The following is a 23863-nucleotide window of genomic DNA, read 5'->3' as shown; positions in this document are numbered from 1 at the left end:
AATTCAATATAAATAACTTTAAACAAATTAGATCTTCAATGACTACAATTTCAGCTACAATGTTTTTGCACTCCATGATTTTCTCTCATATAGACTACTGCATCACAACCTGGTCATTCACTGGGGACATTCTTTTAAAACCAATAGAAATATTATTCAGAAAGTCTATAAAAATCTTGAATCAAAAGCCTTTGTCATATCACCATTGTAATATTCTGGCAAAGTACAACATTCTTAATTTAAAATTTTTTATTATGTTCAAAAATAGTTGTTTAATCTACAGAGCACCTAATGGACTAGCTCCACCTCCACTTTCCGCATACATAACATTAAGACCGGACAAAGGCTATGGTACTAGAGCCTCCACTAGAGGAGACCTTCAGATCCCCTACAGGAAAACGACGTTCGGACAAATGGTACGTTAGAGGGAGTCAATTTTGGAACAACATCCCAGCGAATATCAGAGTTTCCCACTAATAGCACCTTTAAATAGCACCTCAAACTACATCTTAAAGGTTCCCCGTCATGTTTGCGATTGGTTTTAAATTGTGTAGTGTTACTTGTTTTACTTAGTTATCTTGACGGACTACAGATGCAAATTAGCAACCATGCTATAATCTAGCCCATTTACGATCGATACAATGTATTTGATTGTTTATTAATGTGCATTGTCCTGAATAAAGAATTGAATAGATTTATTAAAAGGAGAGTCCATTCTTCATTCTTCTGTTGAGCTGGAAAGAAGCTGTTCTAACAAATGCATGAGACCTTGAGGCCATATCCCATGCAGACTAGTTCTGTGTCAGAGGAGAGGGGGGAAATGACTTTTGGTGGAAAACAGTAATTTCATACCATTACACATTCCATCTACTGTACCTAGATCCATCCATTCACAGTAACATTAGTTAACTTGTCATGTTTTCAATTGTTTGGAGAATAAATTCTTACTTTTATAAACCTGACTCTTCTTGAATAAACAAAGTGTTCTACAATCCCTGAATAAACAAAGAATCCTAGAATCTTCTGATTAAACATCCAAAGACCAAGCAGGTTGATATTCCATATTTATATAGTTTCACAGCTTATTGGTCATAGGTAAAGGTAATATATTAAGCTTTATAGCACTCAATTTATCACTCTACACCATGTTCAAAGTAATTTAAATCACCTTTCTTCCCCATTCTGAAGCTCTGTTTGAACTAGTCGTGACCATGTCAACATGCCTAAATGCATTGAGTTGCCACCATGTGTACCATGGTGTACGCAGTTAAGTGGCCAGTGGCCAGGGGGGGGGAGGGAGGGAGGGAGGGAGGGAGGGAGGGAGGGAGAGGGAGAGAGAGAGAGAGAGAGAGAGAGAGACTAACGCAATACAGGAAAAAGCCACTTGAGATAATCACCACCCTCTTGTGACCCTGCACAGGAACAAGTAGGCAGTGGAAGACTAGTAAATAAAACTAGTATATACTAAAGTCAGCTCAGAATGCCTAGGCCCCCACACTCACCTGAAGCCAAGTTTCCAAAGTGTCTGGCCCCTTCTCCCTGCAGGTTGTTGACCCCAAAGATCCCTGATACATGGGGTTTGTTGGCTTCTTCAACCAGTAGAATTTTTTCTGTTTCATGAGGAATCTTTTCAAAGACAATTACAAGACTCACCTTAACGACTTTGACTTTGACTTGACTCGCCTGCCAACTGCTAAGCTTTTCTTTACAACTGGCCTAAGTCTGGTTTACTTGGGAGGTTTTGAAATTGTTGGAAATGTTTCAAAACCTAATAAAAAACACAGATATGCCAGTTTTAGGCCTACATTGTGTGGTGTGCAGCGACACAGCAAGAACAACACACAAACCTATCGCCTGAATAAACGTTCCCCAGTCAGGCAGGAAATCTCTTAACACCTCTGGAGACCAAACATAACTTTGGTTTAAACAAACATGGCTGATAACATCAGTCACAAACTCCTGTAGAGAGGTGCCATCTTCTGGAAATAATACAAGGCATTATCGTGCGTGCTTTTCACTGAATTTGCATATTCTTTTCATGCTTTAATCATTGTAACTGGTTCTGAGTGTCTGTAGACATGGATGTTTGTCTCTTGTCTGTTTGGTGGACATATGTGACTACATGTCCAGGATGCATCCCACCTATTGTCCACTGATCGGGTTTGTACGAAAAAGATGACCATTTATCTGTGTGATGGTGGTAGATGTGGTGGTGGGCCTGCTTGTAGCAAAGCTCAGGCTTAATCTTTGTTCCTTGCCTGAGGATTTTTACAAAAACAGGAACAAAGACGCATCCTGTTCTCTCTATTTCCAAACTCCACAATATCAATTTCACTTCATTAGACATGAAGAGGAGAACAACGTATTTTCTAATTTTCTAAAGGTATCAAACTTGTCAGGGAAATAACACAGGAAAATGCATAGCGTGTTCTTCTTTTTCAGAATAGATGCTTTACAGTGAACAGAACCCTGGATTCTTGTAAATCTGTAATATCCTAAACAACGTATTAGGCTTAAGCTTAAATCGGCCAAAACTCGTTTGTGTCAAGAGCCGAACTGAGTAAAAACTACAAATCCTGCATAGCTCAACATGAACATTAGTGTTTCAGACTGAGTTCTCTTTGTTGATCACCCTCAAAGCAGCTGATTATGTGACCAGCATCACGCCCTCTCTCACTAACTTTAAGCTGAACAGCAACATGCTTTGTTTAAATGTAATTTTGGAGGGGGAAATCGCTACTTTTTGTGTTATATTTAATTTCAGTAGGAAAACTTTGCTGATTCGGATGATGCAATCTGTTTTGTTTGCTCAATTGATTCCTGTGAATGATTACCCAGAAAGTGAAAGACAACACAAACAAACCTTTACAGGAACACTCGCTCCAGTTTGCTCTTTTGTCAGTCACTAAACTGCAAAATAGCTATTTGTAGTCATTCTTAATTCATACTGACATAAGCCGGTTTGCATGTTTTAATTGACTTTAATGGTCTTTGGTACCTGTTTTTGTGATGAAAATTGTATGTTTGTGGGTGCTTTTTCACTTCTGCTAACTTCAAGCTTAGGATTGGAGGCTTCCTACGGTTGTGTAATCGTTGAGCAACCCTCCGTGACGTCCAAAGCTCCTTCTCAGTATAACAGTATAGGACCATGTGGCGTGTCTCTCTGTTTGGTGTTCAAGGGTGTGAGAAAACAATGTTCACAATAGCCAAAAGTGTTGTGCTACTTTTGTGGACGCAAACGTTCATCTTTGTGAAATGCCAAGGTAAGCCAGAAGGAATCCTATCAGTGTTGGTTTTTCTACTCTGGTTTTCCTTTTTAGCACAACAAAAACTTTTTATGTGTTGCTGTTCCACAGATTGTACCCTTGAACAATTTTTAAAAAGCCCAAACTATGATGTTAATTTTGAAACATCTGGTTTGGCTGCGACGTACGGACCTGGAAAACAAGTACGGGTTCCCTGTAAGATTGGCTTCATGGGGTTTTACAAGCTGATCTGTTCTGAGGGACGATGGGTGCACAGGGGCTCGATATGTGAAAGTAAGTTTTTTTGCAATTACGATTTTCAGAAATAATAATTAAGAAAATAATACAAAACTCTTTCCTGTCTCCATATTTAAAGTAAAATCGTGTGGACATCCGGGCGACGCCGCATTTGGAGACTTTCGACTTGAGAAGAAAGATGATTTTGTCTATGGGTCACAAGTTGTTTATGAATGTCAAAGAGGGTAGGATTGTTTGTTTGTTTGTTTATGTAAATGTGGCTTCTTTGTTATTTTGATCACTTATGATAAATTCTTTTCAGTTATCACATGGTGAGTCGATCAAACATTCGTCGTTGCCAGGCAGAAGGCTGGGATGGCGTTGTTCCTGTTTGTGAAGGTTTGAGTTGGAAATGAGGAGTTTGCCACACAAAAGCAGGGATTTGAACCCCTGTATTTGTTCTGTTGTTGTCCCTTCACTGCATGTACCACCATGTTTTTAGAGGTAACAGTTTGCTTCCATTGTTCATCTTTACAGCCATTAGATGTCCATCCATCCCTTTGCCCGATGGCATGCAGGTGGTGGGGGATTTAGACGAAGCCACTTTTGGTAATGTAGTTCAGTTTAGCTGCAGGAACAACAGTCATGTCTTGGAAGGATCACGAGTGTTGCATTGCAATGAAAATGGCGAGTGGCAAGGCACAGCTCCAAAATGTAAAGGTACGGTAGGATATCAGAAACCACTACAACTACATGAGAAATAACAGGAAGTTCATCCAGTAGCAAACAAACTGAATTCTAAATCTGTCCTAACATTTTCACTGACCAGAAAACGGTAACCTCTTGTGTTTGACAACAGATATCAAATGTAATGCCCCTGTGATTGAAAATGGCCGTGTAGAAGGGAATCGTCAGGAGTACAAGAAAGATGAATGGTTGACTTTTAGTTGTAACGATGGATTTAAAAAGGTTTATGACTTTCGACCAAAATGTCAAAAACTAGGACAGCATGGCAACGCAGAATGGGCACCAACACCTGCTTGTAAAAGTAAGTATACTAAAGGTACACATGTATCACAAGCTAGATCAGATCTTTGGGTTTGCGTGGTTATCAGAAAAAAACTCAGATAAATATATAATCTTTTTATTTTCATATTTCATCTAGAGATAACCTGTGAACTGTCTCAGCCACCACCACTGGGAACAGCTTACAGTACACAAAACAGTGTCTTTTTACCTCGGCAAACGGTGCGAGTTACGTGTGGGGAGAGATACTCGATTATAAACACTAAAACTACTGAGGCAGTCGTCACATGTCAAGTTGATGGAGAATGGGACACCTGGCGCGTGTGTAAAGGTATGGAAAATATGAGCTTATGAGCCAGATTATAGAATAAATGCTCAACTTCTTCTGGTGAATCATAATGAATATTTTAGTGTAGCCTACATCATGTATGTATAGGATACTGTGTGTGTGTGTGTGTGTGTGTGTGTGTGTGTGTGTGTGTGTGTGTGTGTGTGTGTGTGATGCAAATGTTTGGGCAGCCTTGTTAATCTTCATGATTTTCCTTTATAAATTGTCAATATCATTGGTTGTTAAGATAAACTTTTCACACACACTGATATTTGAGAAGTCACACTAAGTTTATAGGATTTACAGAAAGTATGCAATAAGCTTGTAAACAAAATTTGGCACGTGCATGAATTTGGGCGCTACAAAAAAATTTACTCAATATTTATTAGATCCTCCTTTTGCTGAAATAAAAGCCTCTAAACGTTTCCTATAGCTTCTAATGAGAGTCTGGATTCTGGTTGAAGGTATTTTGGACCATTCTTCTTTACAAAACATCTCTAGTTCATTCAGGTTTGCTTCCGAGCACGAACAGCTCTCGTTAACTCACACCACAGATTTGTCCGGTAATCAGAAGGTTGAAAGTTTAAAGAGAAGAAATGAGAATAAAATCTCATGCTAGACACCTTTAATTCAGGTGTAGAGTTAGAATAGCTCTAGTTTACATGTATGTTCAGATATAAGTGTGTGTGTATGTATGTGTGTGTGTGTGTGTGTGTGTGTGTGTGTGTGTGTGTGTGTGTGTGTGTGTGTGTGTGTGTGTGTGTGTGTGTGTGTGTGTGTTTATATTTTCTTTTTGTTTCTCTTGTTCTAGAGGTTACTTGCTCACGTAATCTACCAGAAGATAATTTATCTTGGGGTACCACTCGTGACACCCAGGGCCGAAACGGGTTAGGTGACACTGTGAACTATGACTGTAAATGGTACTATGAGAGAACAGATGGAGCTCAACATGCCACATGCACCAGAGATGGCTGGACACCAAAACCACTTTGCCGAGGTACTGCAGAGTTTACATTTCAGTTGTTTTTCTGAAAATGCAAATAAATATTTTTCATGATCATTTTGTTGAAACAAATAAAATCTTTGTACCTTGTATGAAAAAATAATTGTACAAATTAGTTTAGTTTGGATTTAGATCAGCTCCCGGAGATCTTACTGAGTAAAAGGTGATAGAAGGTGAGGTGCTCAAAGACAAAAATCAATGTTACTTTTATTTCTTTTGTTTTTGATCGAGATCAAAATTAAAAATACAATTTTTCCTTTGGTCCCATCGGGGAAATGTTTTCTCTGCATTGACCCTGACGATCAGTGGACTGCCATTTCATGGTATCTAGGGAGTCATTTTCAGTGTTCAGCATCTTACCCAAGGATTCTTAGACACGTGACCTGCTGTTGGATCAAACTGCTTCTTTTTCGATCATTGACGGGTTTCATCCATATGAGATGTGACGACAGTTTTGAGGCATAAACCCCATTTGTTGATAAAACCACAGAGCAGGCATCCATAGCTACAGAGAATTACGTTATAAAAAAGCAATGCATGCATTTTGAGCCAAGTTCTTTATTATGTAACAAGCAGAATTCAGTGCAAATAATTATTTTTCCCTCTTTTGCTTTTAGCAACATCAGCACCATGTCCACATCCTGATTTTGAAAATGCAGTCATTACTTATGGTGGAAAAGACAGCTACAATAGAAATGACAAGGTCCGATACAGATGCCAGACTGGGAATGGAGAAACGTTCACTGCTACTTGTAGGGAAGGAGCCTGGACTGAATCAACGAGGTGTGCTGGTGAGAAACTTTTCATTAAAATGTGAAATTTCATCAGATTGTAATAATTGTGTAGCTTCAGTAATGAAACTATTTATTTCTCTTAACTGAAATGTAATTTCTAGAGCTTGTTAAAAACCAAGGCTATCAGTGATTTATAAATGTGATTTAGCTTTTATTATTGCTGTCGATGCCTTTCTCCCTTTTAATGTCTGCAGTTTGAAATATTGTTCATGTCTGTGTTCTGAGTTCTGGTTTCATCAAAGTTTTCAGTTTGGTTTGTCAGATCCCTCAGCTGTTTGTCATCTCGCCACAGTCCCGACTACTTTATGGACAGATTTGTTTACCATTGGCCTTTTCTGCTGATGCAGTATTGTTGGTTTTTTTTTGTTTTGTTTTTTGCAAATACTTGATAAAATCGTAAGTTTATCTCCAAACATCCATCTTGTGCTTCTCCAACCATTTCTCAGTTATGTAGAACAGAAAGGTGGTTTAAATAGACGATTCCCCAGTATTTTAGTAGCTGTTGCACTTTCTGTTCATTGATGGGTTTCGTGAACAGCTACGGTCTGATGGGAGGTTGAACGGTGATGTTCATCCTCTTGAGATGTGAGCCAAGTTCTCAGGAAAGAAATTACTCATTTGTTGACAAAACCAAGGAGCTGAAATCCCTACATACAGAGAATTAAATAAGAAGAGATCAGTGGCGCCAGCGTTGGACAGGCCTCACCTCGGCATCTGTGGCTACATTATAGCTCATCCCCCAGCGTGTGTGTGAATGACTGATTGTGTTGTGAAGTGCCTTGGGGAGTTGTAGAACCCTATGAAGGCGCAATACAAACACAGACCATTTGCCATTTAAAACATTTGTATTATATTTGTCTCTGAGGCTAGATAAATCATTCATTACTTTGTGGAAAAAGTCTCTAATATTTGTGCTGCAATCCTAGACTCACCACCCGTCTCATTGGTCCCAGTGGTCCCAGTGCCCCCTCCCCCCATTCCTACTGGACTTGACTGCTGCCTTTGATACGGTGGACAATGACTTCTTGCTGGATCGTTTACACAACTGGGTGGGGAGTACAGGGATGGCGCTTCAATGGATGAGGTCATATCTTGATGAAATGAGGTTTTGTGTGTGGATGGGTTAAGCATCTTCGGCCTGGGAAAGTCTCTGATGGGGGTACCCCAAGGCTCTGTCCTTGGCCCCCTTCTGTTTACACTATACATCTTGCCCCTGGAGGTCCTCCTCCTTGTTAAGTTCCATTTTTTATGCAGACGACTGCCAGATCTATTTGCCTTTTTCTCGGGGAGCAGAAGGCTCTGTATCTGTGTTATTGGACCGTTTAATGGAAGTTAAGTCATGGATGGCTGCTAACTTCCTCTTCCTAAATGAGTCTAAAATTGAGGTTATAATACTCAGCCCTAGTGAAAGAGCTGGAGCAGGTGATGAAGTTGATTGTGATTCCATGAAACAATACAAAAAGACTGTGGTCACTAATTTAGGGGTGAAAATTGATGCAGCCCTTAGATTTGATGCACAAATAAACATGGTTGTTCGAGCATGTTTTTTAATATTAGACGGCTGTCCAAGATAAAGCCTCTCCTGTCCAGAGTACATCTGGAAACAGTAGTACACACTTTTATCATGTCCCGCATCAACTACTGTAATGCGTTGTATGCTGGACTGAGTCAAGCTACTACTGCACGACTCCAGTCCAAAACACTGCTGCAATTTTGTGACTGGAACCAGAAGGAGAGACCACATCACGCCAGTGCTAGCTTCTCTGCACTGGCTCTCTGTGTTTTATCATGCAAGATTTAAGATCGCCCTCCATGTGTTCAGGGTGCTGCAGAGCACTGCTCCCCCATATCATGCTTGAACTGCTGCAGTGGCGTGTTCCCACTCGGGCTCTTCGCTCGTGCTGAGCAGGAGTTGCTGGAAGTCCCCCGCTCTAAACTCAGATCAAGGGGGGACCGGTGTCGGTACCAGATCTGCTCGGGCAGCCAGATCGGCTCGGGTCCTGCGCCAACAAATTACATCACAGTAGATGATTGGCTGAACGTAAGACGGAAGTTACGATACCTCGTTCGTAAAAGTTACGCTAGCACATTGACAATGATGATTTTGATTGGTCAGAACGAATTGTTGTCTTAGCGGTTGTAGTCCTGTAGTCCAAAAATCAACACTTTACTGAGAAACACGTTTGAATTTCCAAAGGAAATGTAAAATAAAAACAACGACATCAACTGATAAACGGAGAACCTCAAAAACTCTTGATTTTGGAGATATGGGGCAAAATAAAATACAAGAACTTTATTGCAAAGACACCAAGCAACATTTTCAATGAATGTATTTACATAACACCTAAGGAAATAAACAGACGAATTCCACATTAATACAAACAGATATGACTTCACGTATAAGAACTAATGTTTGATGTTGGTTTTATGTAGTTTCGCATTCTTTACAAAAAAAGATAAAATGGTATTTTATTAAAAAATTACAATTATAAAGAAAACATTTAGGTGGTAACAAACAAGAATTTATTAACAAAACTGCGGACGCCTTTCCAAAACTTCAGTGTGAAAGCTGACTGGATTTGCTGTAATGTGACATCATCAGCAGGCGCAGGACCCCGAGCTGATCTGGTACCAACACCGGGCCTTCTCTAGCCTGGCAAGCCAGACTAAATAAATGTATTATTTAGTCTGGCAATACTCAATTGACGGCTCTCGGTTGTGGGGCGGGTTCTACCGTTGTCTTTCAAATGATCTCCGCATGCTACTGGACAATGAATGTGACATACTCACCGCAACAGCCATCGGTAAAATGTTGAAGAAGGAGAAAACACATAATTTTTTCTAAAAAAAAAAAAGCCACTTAAATACATCTATCTGCTCCTGATTCTAATGAAGCCCAAGTTCTAATAGTCCAAAATTGATGTAAAAGCCGTTTCAAACGAGCTGTTGCCATCTTGTTTCACTCTGTTGCATCATCCCAACCACCAGGCATATAGAGTGCCCTGATTGGCCCACAAAGCGGATAAAGCTCTGTGATTTGTTCACTAAGCAGATAGAGCACTATGATTGGCCCCCCATTATGGACCAATCACAGCTCTTTGTGTGTTTGAAATCCCTCTAGAGAGCTGTGATTGGCCAGCCAGAATGCTGTTAGGGGCTGCAGAGGTTCCAGTGGAGCATTCCTAGACCAAACTTTGCAAAGCAAGAATTTGGTCTAGTTCACTAGGCTAGGCCTTCTCAGTAACGGCCCCTACACTCTGGAATGAACTCCCTCTGGCAGTGAAGCAAGCACCTTCTCTACAAGAGTTTGTCTCACTTGAAAACTCACTTTTATCTAACTTTCCCTCAACATCGTTGACACTGGCTTTTGTATTTTTACCTTTTCTACTTCATGGCTTTTAGTTACTTTTACTTGTACTTTTCTATTATTTTTATTTTTGATCAGTTTTACTCTCTTTTATCTACTATGTTGTTTATATCCTTGTTTTTATGTGCTGGTCAGCACCTTGGGCCTCCCATAGGTGGTTGTTGGTGCTATATAAATAAATAAACCTTAATCTGATTTGATAGACCAAAATTTGTGTTTGTTCTGTTAGTTTAAAAAAAACATTGTTGACAGACTTCAGTACAAATCATTTTTACCAGTTTGTCTGTTTGCTTTTAGCACCATGTCCACCTCCTGATTTTCAAGATGCAGTCATTACTCATGGTAAAAAATACAACTATATCAGTGGTGACCAGGTCCAATACCGATGCAGGAGTGGGAATAGAGAAACTTTCTCTGCTATCTGTAAGGAAGGAACCTGGGCTGAAGCAAAGAAGTGTGCTGGTAAGAATCTTTATAAAAATGATAAATTATTATTAAATAAAATTGATAGTTATTGGGTGGCTTCAGTAATATATCTCCTAACTATTAATGTCATCTCTTGAGCAAGTTAAAAACCAAGGCCATCAGTGATTTAATCATTTACCTGTCGATAGTTTTTAAACATTTTTCTTGGTTTTGCTTTTTGAACTCTTGTATTTGTAGTGTGCAAAATACCTCCTATTGAACATGGATTTGCAGTCGGCCCTTTCAACAACGTGATTTATTACTCGTGTAATGAAAACTATAAACTTTCTGCCAAAAGCTGGTGGGATGAAGCTACATGTGTTGATGGTGAATGGTCTGCTCTCCATCCATGTATAGGTAATTCATCTCTATATTCTACTTACTGGTAATTATGTGCACGGATAGGGAGCTGTTGCTGGTGTCTAACAATATTCATGTAACTGTTTGGAATCACATCCTTTAGTAAAAACACAGTGTGGAGAAGCTCCCGTTATTCCTAATGGACGTGCAACAACCTCTCCTGGAAGATTAGAGATTGTTTGTGATGAAGGCTACAGAACTGAGACCACTCATCTGAACTGTTTAAATGGAGAATGGAATTTAGTAGGAATTGAAGTAGAAACTATCTGTAAACGTGAGTTTTGTTGATCACAGTTTAAATGAACTGAAGTTGTTTTATGAACACTGCTATAACTGCATGTTTTCATGTCTTTCAGCTGCTAGTAAGCCCTGCCCGCCACCACCTAGCGTTACAAATGCAGTTATTAAGGAACCTTATCAGAAGGAGTATTTATCGGAGTCTTCTGTCACTTATGAATGCCGCAAAGATTACATGATAAATGGAGGAGAAACAATTAGATGCAATAATGGAGCATGGGAAAAGAAGACCATCTCCTGTGTTCGTATGTATAAAAACTAATATCTCACATGACTACTATGGTCGTCTGGAAGTTTTTTTTTCTTTGCTTTATGAGCTTTTAGAATGTTCACAACAAGTTCTAAACTGTGTAGCTAGAATACTGACCCGTGCCAACAGAAGAGCTCACATTACCCCCATTCTAAAAGCTCTTCATTGGCTCCCAATTTCTTCTTGCATCAATTTTAAAATTCTTGTGCTGACATTCAGAGCGCTGCATGGTCAGGCTCCACTGTACGTTTGAGACATGCTCTGTCCTTACACGCCTTCTCGAAGGTTGAGATCGTTGGATCAAAATCTTCTTATGGTCCCACATACTCGATTCAAGACACGAGGTGATCGCTCATTCCAGGCCGTCGCGCCAAGGCTCTGGAATGACTTACCTCTGTTCTTACGTTCACTCAACTCAGTTGATGCTTTTAAGAGCAATCTGAAAACCCATTTGTTTCTCCGGGCATTCTAAACATATTTTGTATGCGGATTGGCTGTATACGACTTTTTATCTATATTGTGACTGTATTTTATAGTAGCCTATTTATGTGTCGTTCTAACTTGTGAAGCATTTTGTGACCTTTTTGTCTGTGAAAGGTGCTATATAAATAAAGCTTACTTACTTACTTACTTTTCTCATGCTGCACCCAAACTTTGGAACTCTTTACCCATCCAAGTACATTTCTTTTCTAAGCACTAATGAACTGCTTTTCTCAAACCAACAGTAATACTAATTGGTTACTAAGAAAAACAAGACATACTTTTAAAGAAGAACATGTCTAAATTAAGATTGTATTGCCACCTGGGATTAACATCTACTCATTTCTTTTCTTTTAGGATATTGTGAGAATTTAGAAGATGAAAAATTGACGATTCGGTCTGATGTAAAAGAAACATACATGGAAGGTGAGAGCATCAACTATAAGTGTAATGCACCTGGAGAAGTTATCGAGGGAACTGCATCGTGTAGCAATGGCTTGTGGTCCAAATCAATAGAATGTCCAGGTAAGAAGCAAAAAAATGAAAAAAAATATACACACACACACACACACACACACACACACACACACACAGTACAGGCAAAACCTTCTCAGTCAATGTGTTTTCTTTATTTTCATGGGTAGATTCCCACTGAAGGCATCAAAACTATAAATGAACACATGTGGAGTTATGTACTTGACCAAAAAGGGTAAATTTACTAAAAACATGCATTATATTCTATTTTCTTCAAAATACCCACCCTTTGCTCTGATTACTGCTTTGCACAATCTTGACTTTCTCTTGATGAGCTTCAAGAGGTAGTCACCTGAAATGGTTTTCCAACAGTCTTGAAGGAGTTCCCAGAGATGTTTAGAGGCCCCTTCAGACAGGCCATGAAAAACGGAAATGTTCAGGACTCTGTCTGTAAGACCTTTGTGTCTGAATACAAACATCCGGATAATGTTTTCCGTAATTAAACCGGACGACGACCCTAGTCACAGGACCGGACTTGTCACGGACAGGGTGGCTGCTTCCGACTGGTGAGGTCGAGTTCCGGACAGGGAGGAGGAGGGGACCGGGGGACACTGTGCGCACCTACAGTTGTGGTCAGAAGTTTACATACACTTGTAAAAAATATAATATAATGGCTCTACTGAGTGTCCCGTTATTTCTAAAACTCTGATTTTTCTCTGATAGAGTGATTGGAACAGATACTTCTTTGTCACAAAAAACATTCATGAAGTTTGGTTCTTTAATGTCTTTATTATGGGTTAACAGAGAAAAGTGATCACATTTGCTGGGTCACAAATATACATACAGCAACATGATCTAGCAATTTTGGTGACTTAGAAACATGTCAGTGAACTGAGCTTCATAGCATGGCCTCTTAACTTCTTGTGAGGGATTATGAGTGACTACAGCTGGTGACTTCTCTTAGGTCAGGTAAATAGGGCTCATTGGATACAAACACCCACAAACTTTACAATGGGAAAGTCAAAGGAGCTCAGCATGGATCTGAAAAAGCGAATTATTGCCTTGAACAAGTCAGGAAAGTCACTTGGGGCCATTTCAAAGCAGCTGCAGGTCCCAAGAGCAACAGTGCAAACAATTGTTTGTAAGTATAAGGTGCATGGCGCTGTTTCATCACTGCCAAGATCAGGAAGAAAACGCAAGCTATCACCTGCTGCTGAGAGAAAATTGGTCAGGAGGGTAAAGAGTGAACCAAGAATCACCAAAAAGCAGATCTGCCAAGAATTAGAAGCTGCTGGAACACAGGTGTCATTGTCCACAGTCAAACGTGTTTTGCATCTCCATGGACTGAGAGGCTGCCGTGCAAGAAGGAAGCCCTTGCTCCAAAAGCGGCACCTTAAGGCTCGACTGAAGTTTGCTGCTGATCACATGGACAAAGATAAGACCTTCTGGAGGAAAGTTCTGTGGTCAGATGAAACAAAAATCGAGCTTTTTGGCCACAATGCCCAGCAATATGTTTGGAGGAGAAAAGGTGAGGCCTTTAACCCCAAGAACACCATGCCTACAGTCAAGCATGGTGGTGGTAATATTATGCTGTGGGGCTGTTTTGCTGCCAATGGAACTGGTGCTTTACAGAGAGTAAATGGGATAATGAAGAAGGAGGATTACCTTCACATTCTTCAACATAACCTAAAATCATCAGCACGAAGGTTGGGTCTTAGGCGCAGTTGGGTGTTCCAACAGGACAATGACCCCAAACACACATCAAAAGTGGTAAAGGAATGGCTAAATCAGGCTAGAATGAGGGTTTTAGAATGGCCTTCCCAAAGTCCTGACTTTCCCCCATTGAAAACATGTGGACAGTGCTGAAGAAACAAGTCCATGTCAGAAAGCCATCAAATTTAACTGAACTTCACCAATTCTGTCAAGAGGAGTGGTCAAAGATTCAACCAGAAGCTTGCCAGAAGCTTGTGGATGGCTACCAAAAGTGCCTAATTGAAGTGAAAATGGCTAAGGGACATGTAACCAAATATTAGCACTGCTGTATGTATATTTGTGACCCAGCATATGTGATCACTTTTCTCTGTTAACCCATAATAAAGACATTAAAGAACCAAACTTCATGAATGTTTTTTGTGACAAAGAAGTATCTGTTCCAATCACTCTATCAGAGAAAAATCAGAGTTTTAGAAATAACGGGACACTCAGTAGAGCCATTATATTATATTTTTTACAGGTGTATGTAAACTTCTGACCACAACTGTAGATAGTTCGCTCCTGTAGCATGCGGCAAACCATGGCAGCTCGCCTCCTACGGTACCGTCTAGACGCGCGACGGAGCGCTTCACACCACTCCTTTAACCATTGAGCTGCATCATCCAGGTCTCTTATGCGTCGTTGTGTGCGCAGAATTATGCTTAACATGAGTCCGATACCCCCCCCCACACACACACACACACACACACACACACACATATTCCGGAATGTCAATCTGAAAAGGGTTTAAGACTTGTTGGCTCCTTGTTAAATGGTCATGGTCACGAAAATAAAGAAAACACATTGAATGAGAAAGTGTGTCCAAAATTTTGGCCTGTGTGTGTGTGTGTGTGTGTGTGTATATATATATATATATATATATATATATATATATATATTTTTTTTTTTTTTTTTTCAATGGTTTATCCAAGGTCGGGTCACGGGGGCAGTAGCCTAAGCCGAGAGGCCCAGACTTCTCTCTCCCCAGCCACTTGGGCCAGCTCCTCCGAGGGAATCCCAAGGCATTCCCTGGCCAGCTGAGAGACATAATCCCTCCAGCATGTCCTGGGTCATCCCTTGGGTCTCCTCCCAGTTAGACGTGCCCAGAAATCCTCACCAGGGAGGAGTCTAGGAAGCATACTGACCAGATGCCTGAGCCACCTTAACTGGCTCCTCTGGACGTGGAGGACCTCGGTGTGTGTGTGTGTGTGTGTGTGTGTGTGTGTGTGTGTGTGTGTGTGTGTGTGTGTGTGTGTGTGTGAGAGAGAGAGAAAGTCCTGGAACCCTGGCATCAAACCCTGGTAAATCTTAACTTATTTGTCTCTCTGTATTTTTTTCTCAGCTGTGCCTTGTCTAATTGGGGGCCTGCCCACAGATCTGGGCATAGCTGGAGATCCACCGACTACTAACCAAGTGCCTGGGGGACAAACGTTACGTTTTTACTGCCCAGATGAATATTATCTTGAGGGAGCTGCAGAAATTGAGTGTTCAGAAGCAGGAGAGTGGAAAGAATCGTTCCCAACATGCTCAAGTAGGTTTACTGTTGTTTTGCGTCATAATGCTGATTTAAACGTGGACTATTGAACACTGACAATCTGGTGAACTTTGGTGTTCATAAGTGGTATTGCAACAACAGGACTACTTTTCCAGCTGTTGTTGGTTCACTGCTGACATGTTCCAGCACCATGTTTAGAGACAAATCATACAGGATAATGACTAATTTCTACTAATTAGTTTATTTTGTAACAGTATTTATCATTAGAACATCTTCTGGGCTCAGAATCAGCTGCTTAACTTGTCAAGTCTACCATTTTACACAGTCCCAACCTTGCTTTGCTGAGCTGACTTTATAGCGCAACGGTGCGCTCCAGTGGCTAGTAGATGGAAACATAAACACAGCGTTGTGCCCGACAGAATAAAAATGAATTATTTAACTTTTTAAAAATAGCTTTTAAAGGATATACTGTACATTCATTCTGCACACCTCTGAACTAACCAGAGGTGGATAGAGTACTAAAATTTCCTACTTAAGTACAAGTAAAAGTACTTGCCTAAATTTTTACTCAAATAAAAGTAAAAAGTATCGTAAATAAAATGTACTCAAAGGAAAAGTTACTTAGTTACATTTTTGTCAGCGTAAAGATGGTTACATCAGTGCAAAACCACAACACCAGTTCACAACACGCTCGTGTGTGCACGCACACACACACACACACAGTTTGATGGAAGGATTTCTGTCCATTCAGTCAGAACAGGACGTGCACATTTATTGGACAAGGTTATTCTAGGATTGTACGTTTCAATTGTGATTAAAATTATTCTTTATTTTGAAAACAAAAATGTTAATTTTTAGATGCCATCAGTGTGTGAGGTATCTCAATGCTCTCATGGCAAAACTCTAACATGAGACTGTGCTCTAACCTGTCACATAACAAGCTAAATGAAAGTCAAACATTTCAAATGGACCGTATGACAGCTGCTAAGGTTGGCCCTGCCCTACTTTACCTCTACATTACAGTTCCTTTATCCACGTCCATCCTAGAGCTCCTCTCTGACCTTCATGCTTATTTAGAGCAGCTGATTTTTAAAGTTAGCAGAGTTCATCCTTGGTAGTGGGTTCACTCACTCATTTAAAGATATCGGCCAGAGGCAAAATTTGTTTGAACAGCATGTGTAAATGTGTATTAAAACCTTAGATGAAAAAGGGTTTTGGATGTTGACGGCTGGAATTGTAAGAAAATCTGATGTTTGTGACCGGCGCGGGAAAAACAGAAACTAACGTCCGGTCTAAGCCCTGGGCAGCTGGTGAAGTTTCACATGGAGCTCTGCTGAAACAGCTGTAGTAAACAACGCCTGACTCCGGTGTTCTGGGTTAGCGTTATAGCAGAGAACATTGTGTCATCAATCAGATGTAGCTTCTGAAGCCTCTGCTAGTCGGTCAGATTTGTTTTTTCTTTGGGATACGGCGACGAGAACGGATATTGGATTACCGGAGAAGTTCAACCAAACTCCAACCCCGCCAGCTGGATATCACTACCAGAGGTGCAGGCATGTTTTAGACCGTTTGACTCAGAAGACCTGTGACCCGATTTGGACACAGAGGAGGATTCTGTTCATCTTCAGAACCAAAATTGGTACAGTTTGTTTACTTTTCTTAAATATTTCATTGCTGTGCTCCACTGGGAGCTGTAAGCTGACAAGTTCTCAGCTGGTCTTACCTCCATCATGTGTCCCAATATAGTTCAGTAATCTAGTTTTACTGCTGTGTGTATTTATTGATATAACTCTGGAAAATATTTAACCAACAATTTACCAGAATAAATCTTCCTGATGCTGGAGTAACTCCTTAGCTCAACTCGTTGTTTGCACTAATCCAGGATGTCATGGAGGTTCTAATGTTAAAATATAGAGATCATCTTTTAGATTGTGTGTGTGTGTGTGTGTGTGTGTGTGTGTGTGTGTGTGTGTGTGTGTGTGTGTGTGTGTGTGTGTCATAGCTTTCCCAAAGGACTTGTTCTTTCCTTACCGGAGCGAACACGGTTAGCAGTTTTGCTGCAGTCATGCTAACAGGACTAGTCTGGAGTCCAGAAGTAGCGGTGTGGTTCTAGATGGATTTATAGATGTAGGTTATTATTTTAGATCAGACCTTTTATTTAAAAATGCGTGTAGGACACAGACACAGGGCTCAGACCTTTTGCTGCAGCTGTAAACGCAATTTTACGTAATAATTAGGAGCATGAAAGTAAACAATAACAGTGATTCACAATACAGCAGCTAGCTTGTTTTACGTGCTGGATGCACGTATGCGAAACACAGTCTGGAGGAGAGGATTTGGATTTTCTGTAATGGTTTATGAGAAAAGTCCTGAATGAGCAGAATGTAGAAGAAAGTAGTAGAGTATCCTCCAGCAGTCTAAGCCTATAGCAGCATAACTACAGAGATAACTCTGGATAACCTAGCCTTTTTAGATGGAGGAATGTTGGAGGCAGGGCAAGGGAGAGTCGTCTTTACAGACGGGCTGAGTTCTATGCTTCCTGCGTACCGTCACCCAGCCAGCCTGACGTCCCGGCTGCTCGGGTTCTGTTGGAGGATCGCTACGGGGTGGTTCTGAGCTAGTTAGCCCCGCACTAGCTAAGTAACTACGGCTGTTTACGGGATTTACAACAGCGTGGAGCCGGGCCTCCAATTCCGACACCCTCGTCTCCAAAGCTACAAAAATGCTACATTTATTACACGTCCCATTATCACTAAAGGAGGCAGAGGAGTAACTAAACATCTGATACAGAGAGCAAGAGATATGTTTTAGTGAGCCCCAAACACCAAACAGCTACACAAAGTGCAACACTGAAAACAGGAAACGTCTTACTGCCAGGGGCCAGTTGAGCCAGCTGAGGTGGCTCAGGCGTCTGATCAGGATCAGAAATATTGTAAAAATGACATCATGTGGTAAAATTTGATTACTGCAACCACTTTAAACAACTCTGGAGCTTTGTGCTGGCCATCGTCAAATTACAGTTGTTGGCACTGCAGTATTAGCTTGAGGAGACACGGCAACCCCACTCTCACTGATAGTAAACAGTAGTTACGTTCCTCCTTCCTTTGACTTGAAAAGAGAAAAACTGACAGTCCCGCAGCCAGCATGATATGAAACATGTTTCAGTATAACCTTCCTTCCAAAGTGACTGAAGCATTAGACTCTTTTGGGAATTTCTTACTGTAAAAGTCGCACTATGTCCTTACATACTGCACCTTTAAAAAAAACTCCCACCCACTGCATTCCACTGTGGAAACCATTGACAGCTCCTTCAGAGGCAGACTGACATCCCAGATTTAAAATAGAACACTACCGTAGGTCATTCATCCCCTCTGCAGTAAGAGTGTATAACTCCTCAGTTCAACCGATACTGGAATTATCCAGGTGTACAATAACATCAATGCAATACTTAGTATGTGTTCAATAGGAGGATCTTTTTTGAAATATTTTTTTCATCTTTGTGCGCATAATACAAAAAATAAATAATAAAAAGAAACGTTGTTAAAAGGTGAGCACATACAGTGCAGAATGTGCAGCATAAGAACATTTATTAAAAGGCTGACTATAACAAGTTGGGGCACATTTGAGGTCATAAGGAATCTGATTCCATCTGATTCCATAGTAGCTAAAAGCAGCTGATTGGTTCTGGATCTCAGAGCCCTGCTGGGTATACAGGAAGGAGATCCGACATGTATTCTGGTCCCATGCCATTCAGTGATTTATAAACTAGTAGAAGTACTTTGAAATTGATTCTGTAGTTTACTGTACTGTAGTTTAATACATTTAAAATAAACAATACAACAGTTCAGAAGTATGTAATGTACAAGTAGCCCTTTGTATTACTCAGTAACCTTTAAAGAGACAGTGTGTACTTTTTAATTGTTGATCTCAGGAAATATCCATCGAAATGTTGTTAAATTAAATGTAATGATGCCCATTTGTTGAAAAATATTGGTGTTTTTGTAACATAACCAAAAAAATCAGGTCTAAAATACATGGCAGCGGGTCTATGTCTCGGGCGACGCCATATTGGATGCCATGAGTCCTTCTACGGGGAGCCCATGAGGACAAAATGCATTTACTGATTTGTGACAAACAGTTACAAAACTTTCACCAATCATAAAAATTGTTGTTTTACACGTTTAATTATTCACTTGCTGCCAGTGATGAAAGGGAGTCCGATGCGCTTGTCATTTTGCTGAGGTTTGCACTTCCCAGGGCTTTTTTAGCTCTAATGAGCATCTGTTGGAAAGGCCTTACTCCAACACAAAAATACTACTTGCTTGTAATGATTTAGGTATCTACTGCCCCCATTGCCAGGAAAAATACACACTGTCACTTTGAGTAGCTCACAGTTGCAAAAAGGTTGGTGACCCCTGCTATAAATGATACTGAGTCATCTTGTCTCTTGTTTGAAATTATATCAATATATTGATATTTTTAAAATATTGATATATCACCCAGCCCTGGTTTCTTTCAAAGCAGATGTGTTTTTAAATGTGAGGGAGTAGATGGAACCTTTAAAGCCTGTGGTTTCTTTGTTCTGTAAATTGTACAAATTTAAAGTAAAATTATATCTCACATTAAACCATTGTTAATATTGTAAAGTCAACATTATAATATGTTCTGTTCTTTTCAACAGAAAAATGTCCAATTCTGGTATTAACAGACAATGTAATCATCAGCAAACCTGCAGAAGGAATACATTTACGAAGGAAAGGAGAAAAATTAACATTTGGTTGTCTACGAGGGCTCTCCATCACTGGGCACACGACAATTGAATGTTTGAATGGTGGAATATGGAGTGACCAACCTCCTACATGTGAAGGTAAGAATCTCACGAGGCTCGTTTTACTTTTTAGGCTTCGATTTAAAATGAAACTGAAACTTGAAAAGCCAAACTCCATACTTAGAAAAAAGAAGAAAATATGTTGGGAAAATGTGCACAACTTTAAAGGTGTGACAGTAAGAGACCCAAGCATTAATCCCTGTTGGATTTTAACTCATTTGTTTCTCTGTATTTTTCACTCAGCTCTGTCTTGTACAGTTGGGGCCCTGCCCAGGGGTCTGAAAATATCTGGAGATCGACCAGCTAATAACCAAGTGCCTGGGGGACAAACATTACGTTTTCACTGCCCAGATGAATATTATCTAAGGGGAGCTAAAGAAATTGAGTGTTTACAAACAGGAAAGTGGAAAGAACCGTTCCCAACATGCTCAAGTAGGTTTACTGTTGTTTTGGGTCCAAAAGCCAATTTTATTCAGCTCTTTTAAGCATAACTGTTTTTAACTAATGGGCTGTGCAGTGGCACAGTGGTTAGAGCTGTTGCCTTGTAGCGAGAAGGTCCTGGGTTTGATTCCCGGCCTGGGATCTTTCTACATGGAGTTCTGTCTGTATTTGAGCATGATGTGTGGGCGCGCTCGCGCTGCAGCGCTCGTCACTGGCGCAGCGCACACTTCGCTTTTTTTGCGGTCAATAGATCAATTTGATCTGCTGGTTAAAAAGTTTCTTGTGAGGTGAAAAAGAAGGAAGCAGGCTGGAGTTTTTCTGGAGGACTGGGAGATGCAGGAAGATCAGAGACAGACAGGACAGGAAGACAGGAAAATAAAAACCAAGAAAACAAAACAAAGTTCTTAAAAAATTAAATGTAGGTAGATTTATCCCACTACACATTTGTACCTGTATAAAACAATAACTTATCAGCATGTAGTATTTATATAGTTGATACAATTCAGATCATCTTCAAAACTCCGTCCCACGCCCAGGGACGTATCTAAGAATTTTGGGGGCCGAGGCAAAATAGACCCCTGCCAGGTATTTTAAGTTGAAGTGCTATCTGTTTTTATATTAGACTTTTTATATTTGCAATTAAGTCCAAAAGTGAAGAATTTAGGTTATTTATTACTTGATTGTTCAAGCTACCTCACAGAAATGATCTGTTGTTAGAAATTAAAATAAAAAGGTAATTAAATAAAAAATAAGGAACATTCTGGAACTGTTTCTTCCTTTTCTTTATTTTTTATGTATCGAAAGTATGGGATCGGGACTCGGTATCGGCAGATTCTCAAAATCAAATGACTCGGACTCGAGGGCAAAAAAACCTGATCGGGACATCCCTAGATATAATTCAATTCAATTCAAGTTTATTTATATAGCGCCAAATCACGACAACAGTCGTCTCAAGGCACTTCACATAATAAACATCCCAATACAGGTCAGTTCATTAAGCCTATCAGAAAAAAAAATGTTTCAGAGTAAGAGACTTTACAGCAATCCTCATACTAAGCAAGCATTTAGCGATAGTGGAGAGGAAAACTCCCTTTTAACAGGAAGAAACCTCCAGAGTATAAGCAGCCATCCACCACGAGTCACTGGGGATGGAGGACAGACCGCACACGCGTGCGCACACACACGCACACACACATACTAAGTAATGTGTCTATGGTTACATTGTGATTTCTTAGTAAATATTCTATTTGGTGAGAGATAAACTTTATTGTATTTATCCTAGTGAATCTATAAATATAAATAATACAGACACATTTAGGATATAATGTGATTGCTGTAACTAAATACCACCTAAAACTGTATTCTCTGTGTTATTGTCCTCATTCGTTTAGACCAAAGTGGCTGTGGGCGTCCACCATCTCTAACAGATGGAGAGACTGTGAGATTCACTAAACAACAATATGAAGAAGGTGCTACTGTTGAATACACCTGTTTCAACATGTATGTTCTGAAGGGTGGGCGGTTTAAAACGTGTAACAATGGTGTGTGGACTGGAGAGATGACATGCATGAGTAAGTCACTTAAACTTGTATGTTTTTAAAATGAGGACATTTTTGTTGACGCTGTGTGTGAATTTTATCTGAGTTTGGCTAGAAAATAAAATACATCTCAGAAATAAATGCTTTATTAATTTTAGTTATTAATGACCTATAAAGTTATAACTATGTAAAAGAAAAATCTAATATATTTCTAAATTTATACTTTTGTTGTCATAAAATATTAGAAAATTGTTGCTTTAGGTTTTTTTTTTTACTTTTTTTTTTTTTGCAATTTTTGTGCTCTAACTGAAATTTTTGCTCTTTTACAGAACCATGCACTGTGAATGCTGAAATGATGGAGGGACACAATATTGAATTTTCACATAATGACAGAGATAAATATTATGCGCCTCATGAAGATCACCTGACATTTGTATGTAAACATGGAACAAGACTACTTCACCAAGAGCCAATGCGTAAACAGTGCATCGATGGACAGATGGACCTGCCCACCTGTGGTTAAAGCTTTTGGTGTGATACATATGAACACACAAACATGTTATTGATTATAACAACAAGTTTAATAATTCTGAATAATTTTAGATCCTTTATATCAATGAACACATTTAATCCTCTGCTCCTGCATGTTTTATTATTAAAGGCTTTTTCAAACTTGTCTTTATGTTTTTTTTCCTTAAACAGATAAAAACATGTATGTAAATGACCAGCTTGCTTCTTTTTCTTTTCCGGTTTACATATTAATGAAAATCATCAAACTCATTTTTCTAACTATTTCTTTTCTGAAGGTCTGATGTTGATGAAATTGTATTTTACCTCACAGCTTAGTGTTGTTTTTAACTAGTTTAACCCTGAGATTTTTATTTTGTCCTATGACTAAAATCTAAATGAAGAATAAAACTTAATGACATTTGAGTTCTTTTTTCACCTTTTTTCTGACTGATTTTCAAAATCTGAATCTGAATCCAGATGTTCCAAAGACCATATTTGGACAACAGCCCAGGATAATAATGTCTTCCTTAACTCATTTTAAATCCTTGTCGGCGCCTGCATCTAATTATTACATCTCACTGTTTAGATGATGACAGGATTTTTGACATAGCGCCTCTCAAGATAAAAATCACAAGGCACTTCACAAGAAACAACACCAACTTGAAAAGCTAGTGAGGAAGAAGAGGCTGAACAGAAGGTCACACGGTGAGTCTTCAGCTGCTTTTTAAAGGAGACCAATGAGTCCACTGATCTCAGGCTCAGGGGGAGAGAGTTCCAGAGTCTGGGGGCCACAGCAGCAAATGATCCGTCACCTTTGGTCTTCAGCCTGGTGCTGCACAACCAGTAGGCTTTGGTCACTGGAGCTCAGGGACCTGCTGGGGGTGTAGGGACTAAGAAGATCACCAATATAAGATGGTGCTTGTCCATGTAAGGCCCTGAAGACGAAACCAGGATCTTGAAATGAACCCTGAAG

The 23863-nt window shown here is 39.8% G+C and overlaps 1 protein-coding gene across 2 annotated transcripts; it reads left to right on the top strand.

The window, feature by feature from the left end:
- Window positions 1–2732: 2732 nt before the first annotated feature.
- LOC107393014 (complement factor H) lies at window positions 2733–23313 on the top strand. Of its 2 annotated transcripts, XM_070554308.1 has the most exons (19): window positions 2733–3263; window positions 3357–3539; window positions 3622–3727; window positions 3805–3881; window positions 4020–4202; window positions 4342–4530; window positions 4648–4839; window positions 5648–5833; window positions 6457–6630; window positions 10298–10462; window positions 10664–10822; window positions 10929–11099; window positions 11182–11367; window positions 12210–12377; window positions 15421–15609; window positions 20255–20440; window positions 20645–20833; window positions 22234–22413; window positions 22710–23313. In XM_070554308.1, exons 1-19 carry the CDS (start codon window positions 3149–3151, stop codon window positions 22901–22903), a joined length of 3192 nt encoding a protein of 1063 aa, XP_070410409.1. In that variant the 5' UTR covers window positions 2733–3148; the 3' UTR covers window positions 22904–23313. The 2 variants fall into 2 exon arrangements, with proteins under 2 accessions (XP_070410409.1, XP_070410410.1); XM_070554309.1 differs by lacking the exons at window positions 15421–15609; window positions 20255–20440; window positions 20645–20833.
- Window positions 23314–23863: the final 550 nt, after the last annotated feature.

Source organism: Nothobranchius furzeri, chromosome 8, assembly GCF_043380555.1.
Source record: "Nothobranchius furzeri strain GRZ-AD chromosome 8, NfurGRZ-RIMD1, whole genome shotgun sequence".
In the NCBI taxonomy this organism is placed as follows: Eukaryota; Metazoa; Chordata; class Actinopteri; order Cyprinodontiformes; family Nothobranchiidae; genus Nothobranchius; species Nothobranchius furzeri.
This window is presented reverse-complemented; position numbering and strand designations above follow the sequence as displayed.

What these genes read in the sequence shown, in the direction of transcription:
- LOC107393014 (XM_070554308.1), top strand. Translation starts at nt 3,149, where the DNA reads ATGTGGCGTGTCTCTCTGTTTGGTGTTCAAGGGTGTGAGAAAACAATG. An exon ending in TGAATCAACGAGGTGTGCTG is followed by an intron (nt 6,631 to 10,297) that starts GTGAGAAACTTT and finishes GTTTGCTTTTAG; the next exon opens with CACCATGTCCACCTCCTGAT. An exon ending in GAAGACCATCTCCTGTGTTC is followed by an intron (nt 11,368 to 12,209) that starts GTATGTATAAAA and finishes CTTTTCTTTTAG; the next exon opens with GATATTGTGAGAATTTAGAA.